This window comes from Bombina bombina, chromosome 6 (assembly GCF_027579735.1).
Source record: "Bombina bombina isolate aBomBom1 chromosome 6, aBomBom1.pri, whole genome shotgun sequence".
Lineage (NCBI taxonomy): Eukaryota > Metazoa > Chordata > Amphibia > Anura > Bombinatoridae > Bombina > Bombina bombina.
In genome coordinates this window covers 1,063,450,794-1,063,459,477 of record NC_069504.1, presented here as the reverse complement: position 1 = coordinate 1,063,459,477, position 8,684 = coordinate 1,063,450,794, and the positions used below count along the sequence as shown (strand labels likewise).

General features: G+C 38.8%; 1 protein-coding gene across 2 annotated transcripts in view; it reads left to right on the top strand.

Annotated features, from left to right (window-relative positions):
• The first annotated feature begins 5,787 nt into the window (after positions 1 to 5,787).
• LOC128664166 (protein mono-ADP-ribosyltransferase PARP12) overlaps positions 5,788 to 8,684 on the top strand; it is a 380,066-nt gene continuing 377,169 nt past the window's right edge. For both annotated transcript variants that reach the window (XM_053718923.1, XM_053718922.1), the window contains exon 1: positions 5,788 to 6,107. In XM_053718923.1, the coding sequence (XP_053574898.1) occupies positions 5,821 to 6,107 (287 nt within the window). In that variant the 5' untranslated portion in view covers positions 5,788 to 5,820. The remainder of the gene's footprint in view (positions 6,108 to 8,684) is intronic.

The following is an 8,684-nucleotide window of genomic DNA, read 5'->3' as shown; positions in this document are numbered from 1 at the left end:
CCTGAGACACAGGCCTGATAGAAAATGAAATTAGATTACACTAGCAAAATGATTTAAAAGTTTGGTTGTTTAAATTTACACTAATGTTAAGCAGATATGAGTGGTGGCTGCTGGCACAGAGCAATTAACCACAGTATATGCTGTGTAAGCCTGACACACAGGCCTGATAGAAAATGAAATTAGATTACACTAGCAAAATGATTTAAAAGTTTGGTTGTTTAAATTTACACTAATGTTAAGCAGATATGAGTGGTGGCTGCTGGCACAGAGAAATTAACCACAGTATATGCTGTGTGAGCCTGAGACACAGGCCTGATAGAAAATGAAATTAGATTACACTAGCAAAATGATTTAAAAGCTTTTTTTTTTTAATTTACAATAATGTTAAGCAGATATGAGTGGTGGCTGCTGGCACAGCAATTAACCACAGACGCCTGACACACAGGCCTGATAGAAAATGAAATTAGATTACACTAGCAAAATGATTTAAAAGTTTGGTTGTTTAAATTTACACTAATTTTAAGCAGATATGAGTTGTGGCTGCCTGGCTGGCACAGAGCAATTAACCACAGTATATGCTGTGTGAGCCTGAGACATGGGCCTGATAGAAAATGAAATTGGATTACACTAGCAAAATGATTTAAAAGTTTTTAAAAAAAATTAAAATAATGTTAAGCAGATATGAGTGGTGGCTGCTGGCACAGCAATTAACCACAGAAGCCTGACACACAGGCCTGATAGAAAATGAAATTAGATTACACTAGCAAAATGATTTAAAAGTTTGTTTTTTTTACATTTAAAATAATGTTAAGCAGATATGAGTGGTGGCTGCTGGCACAGCAATTAACCACAGTGTATGCTGTGTAAGCCTGACACACAGGCCTGATTGAAAATGAAATTAGATTACACTAGCAAAATGATTTAAAAGGTTTTTTTTTACATTTAAAATAATGCTAAGCAGATATGAGTGGTGGCTGCTGGCACAGCAATTAACCACAGAAGCCTGACACACAGGCCTGATAGAAAATGAAATTAGATTACACTAGCAAAATGATTTAAAAGGTTTTTTTTTACATTTAAAATAATGCAAAGCAGATATGAGTGGTGGCTGCTGGCACAGCAATTAACCACAGAAGCCTGACACACAGGCCTGATAGAAAATGAAATTAGATTACACTAGCAAAATGATTTAAAAGTTTTTTTTTTACATTTAAAATAATGCAAAGCAGATATGAGTGGTGGCTGCTGGCACAGCAATTAACCACAGTGTATGCTGTGTAAGCCTGATACACAGGCCTGATAGAAAATTAAATTAGATTACACTAGCAAAATGATTTTAAAGTTTTTTTTTTAAATTTAAAATAATGTTAAGCAGATATGAGTGGTGGCTGCTGGCACAGCAATTAACCACAGTGTATGCTGTGTAAGCCTGACACACAGGCCTGATAGAAAATGAAATTAGATTACACTAGCAAAATTATTTAAAAGGTTTTTTTTTTAAATTGAAAATAATGTTAAGCAGATATGAGTGGTGGCTGCTGGCACAGCAATTAACCACAGTGTATGCTGTGTAAGCCTGACACACAGGCCTGATAGAAAATGAAATTAGATTATACTAGCAAAATGATTTAAAAGTTTGGTTGTTTAAATTTACACTAATGTCAAGCAGATATGATTGGTGGCTGCTGGCACAGAGCAATTAACCACAGTATATGCTGTGTGAGCCTGAGACACAGGCCTGATAGAAAATGAAATTAGATTACACTAGCAAAATGATTTAAAAGTTTTGTTGTTTAAATTTACACTAATATTAAGCAGATATGAGTGGTGGCTGCTGGCACAGAGCAATTAACCACAGTATATGCTGTGTAAGCCTGACACACAGGCCTGATAGAAAATGAAATTAGATTACACTAGCAAAATGATTTAAAAGTTTGGTTGTTTAAATTTACACTAATGTTAAGCAGATATGAGTGGTGGCTGCTGGCACAGAGAAATTAACCACAGTATATGCTGTGTGAGCCTGAGACACAGGCCTGATAGAAAATGAAATTAGATTACACTAGCAAAATGATTTAAAAGCTTTTTTTTTTTTTAATTTACAATAATGTTAAGCAGATATGAGTGGTGGCTGCTGGCACAGCAATTAACCACAGAAGCCTGACACACAGGCCTGATAGAAAATGAAATTAGATTACACTAGCAAAATTATTTAAAAGTTTGGTTGTTTAAATTTACACTAATGTTAAGCAGATATGTGTTGTGGCTGCTGGCACAGCAATTAACCACAGTGTATGCTGTGTAAGCCTGACACACAGGCCTGATAGAAAATGAAATTAGATTACACTAGCAAAATTATTTAAAAGGTTTTTTTTTTAAATTGAAAATAATGTTAAGCAGATATGAGTGGTGGCTGCTGGCACAGCAATTAACCACAGTGTATGCTGTGTAAGCCTGACACACAGGCCTGATAGAAAATGAAATTAGATTATACTAGCAAAATGATTTAAAAGTTTGGTTGTTTAAATTTACACTAATGTCAAGCAGATATGATTGGTGGCTGCTGGCACAGAGCAATTAACCACAGTATATGCTGTGTGAGCCTGAGACACAGGCCTGATAGAAAATGAAATTAGATTACACTAGCAAAATGATTTAAAAGTTTTGTTGTTTAAATTTACACTAATATTAAGCAGATATGAGTTGTGGCTGCCTGGCTGGCACAGAGCAATTAACCACAGTATATACTGTGTGAGCCTGAGACACAGGCCTGATAGAAAATGAAATTAGATTACACTAGCAAAATGATTTAAAAGTTTGGTTGTTTAAATTTACACTAATGTTAAGCAGATATGAGTGGTGGCTGCTGGCACAGAGCAATTAACCACAGTATATGCTGTGTAAGCCTGACACACAGGCCTGATAGAAAATGAAATTAGATTACACTAGCAAAATGATTTAAAAGTTTGGTTGTTTAAATTTACACTAATGTTAAGCAGATATGAGTGGTGGCTGCTGGCACAGAGAAATTAACCACAGTATATGCTGTGTGAGCCTGAGACACAGGCCTGATAGAAAATGAAATTAGATTACACTAGCAAAATGATTTAAAAGCTTTTTTTTTTTTTTAATTTACAATAATGTTAAGCAGATATGAGTGGTGGCTGCTGGCACAGCAATTAACCACAGAAGCCTGACACACAGGCCTGATAGAAAATGAAATTAGATTACACTAGCAAAATTATTTAAAAGTTTGGTTGTTTAAATTTACACTAATGTTAAGCAGATATGTGTTGTGGCTGCCTGGCTGGCACAGAGCAATTAACCACAGTATATGCTGTGTGAGCCTGAGACATGGGCCTGATAGAAAATGAAATTGGATTACACTAGCAAAATGATTTAAAAGTTTTTTTAAAAATTTAAAATAATGTTAAGCAGATATGAGTGGTGGCTGCTGGCACAGCAATTAACCACAGAAGCCTGACACACAGGCCTGATAGAAAATGAAATTAGATTACACTAGCAAAATGATTTACAAGTTTGGTTGTTTAAATTTACACTAATGTTAAGCAGATATGAGTGGTGGCTGCTGGCACAGCAATTAACCACAGAAGCCTGACACACAGGCCTGATAGAAAATGAAATTAGATTACACTAGCAAAATGATTTACAAGTTTGGTTGTTTAAATTTACACTAATGTTAAGCAGATATGAGTGGTGGCTGCTGGCACAGCAATTAACCACAGAAGCCTGACACACAGGCCTGATAGAAAATGAAATTAGATTACACTAGCAAAATGATTTAAAAATTTTTTTTTTTATTTAAAATAATGTTAAGCAGATATGAGTGGTGGCTGCTGGCACAGCAATTAACCACAGTGTATGCTGTGTAAGCCTGACACACAGGCCTGATAGAAAATTAAATTAGATTACACTAGCAAAATGATTTAAAAGGTTTTTTTTTACATTTAAAATAATGTTAAGCAGATATGAGTGGTGGCTGCTGGCACAGCAATTAACCACAGTGTATGCTGTGTAAGCCTGATACACAGGCCTGATAGAAAATGAAATTAGATTACACTAGCAAAATTATTTAAAAGTTTTTTTAAAAAATTTAAAATAATGTTAAGCAGATATGAGTGGTGGCTACTGGCACAGCAATTAACCACAGTGTATGCTGTGTAAGCCTGACAAACAGGCCTGATAGAAAATGAAATTAGATTACACTAGCAAAATTATTTAAAAGTTTTTTTTTTACATTTAAAATAATGTTAAGCAGATATGAGTGGTGGCTGCTGGCACAGCAATTAACCACAGTGTATGCTATGTAAGCCTGATACACAGGCCTGATAGAAAATGAAATTAGATTACACTAGCAAAATTATTTAAAAGTTTTTTTAAAAAATTTAAAATAATGTTAAGCAGATATGAGCGGTGGCTGCTGGCACAGCAATTAACCACAGTGTATGCTGTGTAAGCCTGATACACAGGCCTGATAGAAAATTAAATTAGATTACACTAGCAAAATGATTTAAAAGTTTGGTTGTATAAATTTACACTAATGTTAAGCAGATATCAGTGGTGGCACTAATCACAGTATATGCTGTGAGACTCACACACAGGCTGAAAGCCAGGCAAATGCAAATAAAATTACAAATAATAATAAAAAAAAACGACAAGTTCTAGCCCTAAAAAGGGCTTTTTGGGGTGCTGCCCTTACAGCAGAGATTAGATGAGTCCTTCAGGACTGTAGTGGACACTAAATACACTAGCCTAGCTATCTATTTCCCTATAATGTCAGCAGCAGCAACACTAAAGCTCCTCTCACTAAGAAAGCAAGATCGTAATGAATCTAAAATGGCTGCTGCCCAGGAGCTGGGAGGGTCTGTGAGGGAGTGTCTGCTGCTGATTAGCTCAAATGTGTCAGAAGGCTGTGAGATACAGGGTCAAAGTTTCCTCAATGATGACAAATAGGGGGCGGATCGAACATCGCATATGTTCGCCCGCAGCGGCGAACGCGAAAAAGCTATGTTCGCCGGGAACTGTTCTCCGGCGAACTGTTCGCGACATCACTATTAGACATTTAATGTAGATGGCGGCGGGGTCCGGGAGCGGTGGTTTAGGGGTTAAACACTTTATTAGGGATTGCGGTTGACAGGTAGATAGACATTGCGCATGCGTTAGGTTTTATTTTACAGGTAGTTTAGGGAGCTACGGGGCTCCAATACTCAGCGTAAGGCTTACTACGCCTGCAATTTGTGGCGAGGTGAAAATGGAGTAAGATTTCTCCATTTTCGCCACGTAAGTCCTTACACTGTATATTGGATACCAAACTGCACTGGTTTGGTGTACCTGTGTATATGCCAAAAAACTACGGCCGAAGGCAGAAATATACGAGCGTAACTTCTAGGTTACGCCGTATATAGGATACCAAACCAGCACAATATTTGGCGTTGCCGGCTTTTGCGGGCGACGCTGCATATCGGATCGCGGCCCAGGTGCACCACCAATACCACCCTGCCTCCTTTCAGGTTATTTTTTAATTACTTTTTTTGCACCCCAAATGTGAATGATCTAGAATCTGTCATTTAAGTTGTCAAATATTATTTGCTGCATGTTTGAAGTAGTTACATAATATTTATTTTGTGATGTAGTTGTGACAACTCACTCCCTATGACAAGTGTCTCCTCATGAATGAGCCAGAACGGTGTAAGTTTCGTTTCTCTTGCATGCAGACGTTTGAGGGAGGAGCTACCAGAACCACAGTTAGGCTGTAACGTTAGCTGGTCTAATGTAGCCGCTACTGCCACAGTTAGAAACATGTCGGACCCTAAAGTCAGCGAAGCGCTGACCAAGCTGCTCTGCTCCAATGGGGGGCAACTGTCCCGGACCCAATTGTCCGAGCTCTTGGAACTGTCTGTAGAACAAATAGACCAGGTGCTGCTGGAGGAGGCACACCGCTTCCCGGTGCTTTCAGAGGACCTAGTGGTGGCCCGGAGCCCCGTTAGACTGTGCACGGAGTATATGCGGGGACAGCCGGAGGAAGATGGGTGCGGGAAGCTTCACTTGTGCCATTTTCACATACGGGGCAGATGCTGGAATAAGAAGTAAGTGAGATGGTTACATGTGCTGAGAATGGTAATGTAGGTGCAAACAAATAACCAGAGGCTGGGGGACAAGAAAGCCGTTGCTCAGGGCGAGCTAGAGAAGCTCATCGGGTGGCTGCAGTGCATACATCCAAGCGTTTTGTTTTATATACATCACTTCCGCATTTACCTGCTCCGCCTTTGTCAATTAGGTTCCTCGCCTTCACTTACCACCGCTCAACCAACCACAGTTCTAGCGGGGGGCACCAGTAGTGTAGACGTGTGTGCCCCCTAGTGTTGATGAAGGTGACTAAAGGCTGTACTAGCTGTGTAGTGTCTATTGGTTGTATTTCTTCATTCCTTCATGTTTCTTGTTGTGTAGTCTCAGAGAGAGGGGGTCTGTGCACTAATAAACTGCTCCTAGTTGCCCCCTAACAGGTGTCATGAGCCTCACCAGGAGCACCCTAGCTCACCCATAGCTCTAGTTCAGTAACACTGATGTATGCAATGGTCTATGTGATTTAAAGAGACAGTATACCTTTGAGCTTGCAATATAAAATGTTCGTTATATAGATTAAAAACTTTGCAATATACTTTTTAATTGTGATCTCATTTGCCTGCAATAACTTAGAAAATTTTGTGCTTTCCAATCCCTCCCTAGCCTGTCTCTAAAAAGGTAATGGGTACCGCCGTGTTTAAACCTAGGTTTTCGGATGTAATCTATTAAGGACAATAAGAGACATATTAACCCTTTCGTGTCTGGGTTAACGTGTTTACAGCGGAACAACTGTTCCAATGTAAACAAATTGAAATACTTGCGATCGTGCATGTGATCACAAGATTTCAATGATGGGATTGCGTCAGGGGGTGTCCCTATGATGCTAGGCATGCCCTCCAGACCACAATCCCACCAGGGAAGCGCCAGTGGCTTCAGGAAAGCCAAGCGGTTAGGATTTTGTATTCCGTCCTTCGGCGCTAAAGCCCATCTAAATTCGGACGAAATACAACGTCCTAACGGTGTTAAAAGGTTAAAATGTGCAAACAATGGCTGTGTGCAATATAGCAATGTTAAAAGAACTTAAAACCATGCAAACGTTACTTTAAGCGGACAGTAAAGTCAAAATTAAACTTTGATGATTCATATAGAGCAGTGGTTCCCAAACGTTTCCCAGCCACGGCCCCCTAGGTTCCATAAACTTACTATCAGGCCCCCCCTCAAGCTTATCTGTAAAAAATATTAAACATTTATTCAAATATAGCCACCAATCATCAAGCGCTACCCAGGTGTTAAACAAGAAATGGGCCGGCTCTTTAGCTTACATACTTAATTTTTTTCAAATAAAGATACAAATAGAACAAAGAAAATTGATAATAGTAGTAAATTAGAAAGTTGTGTACAATTGCATGCTCTATCTGAATCATGAAAGTTTTTAATTTTGACTAGATTATTCCTTCCCTTTAATTAAAATGGTGTTATCTTGATATTGAAATATACTTTTTTTTTAAAGCTGACAGTCACTGCAAGAGTTTTTTATACCATGTTTAGTAATTACTTCAATATTAAAAAAAAAAATCATGTGATGGAAGGGCCTGATAAAGTTATCAAGGCATCAGTTTGGATTCAGCATCACACCAAACCGTTTTTAGTGCTGTGCAGTTTTGGAGAGGGTTAGTGCCCCAAACCTAATCAATTAACTCCAACAGCGCAGTCTCCTGTATGACTCTTTTATTAACCCTTTCATGACAGGGTTATAATGTCTACATCGGAACAACGTTCTGATGTAGGCAAATTGAAATCACTCGATCGTGCACACGATCGCGAGATTTTAATTATTGGATCGAGTCTGGGGGTGTCCCTATGACGCTAGGAAGACCCTCCAGACCGCAATCAAATCCAGGAAGTGCAGTTGGCTTCAGGACAGCCGTTGGCTATGACGTTGTATTTTGTCATAACGGGGGTAAAGCCCAGTGCCGCTTTGACGGAATGCAATGGCATAACGGCGGCAAAAGGTTAAAACAAAGGGTCTACAGAAATAGGCAATGTTTCAAGCACTCAGCTCTTAAAGTGAAAGTCAACCCTAGCTTTTGTGAAACACTCAGATTGACAATTGAAACAAATAAAGGTGACTTTCATTCCTGAAGTATAACATACTTCATGCAGAAAGCTCCTTTATTTGTTTCAAGCGATCGCCACTCTGAGCTGCTAAGGAAGTCCATGGCAGAAATGTATTTTGCTAAGAGGTGATGTTTTCACCTCTTAGCAAACTGCGTGCATGAAATCCGGCTCCCAAGGGCGCCAAGCCGGATTTACCGCACGGCTATTGGCTAAGAGGTGAAAACGTCACCTCCTAAAGCAAAACAACGTTCTGCCAGGGACTTCCTTAGCAGTTCAGAGCAATCGCTTGAAACAAATAAAGGAGCTTTCTGCATGGAGTATCTTAAATGAATGAAAGTCACCTTTATTTGTTTCAATAGTCAATCTGAGTGTTTCACAAACGCTAGGGTTGACTTTAACTTTAATCATGCCATAATTTAAATATTCACAATCTCCAATATATAGCTACACAATATTCCATAGAGTAGAAAAGTACCAGACCA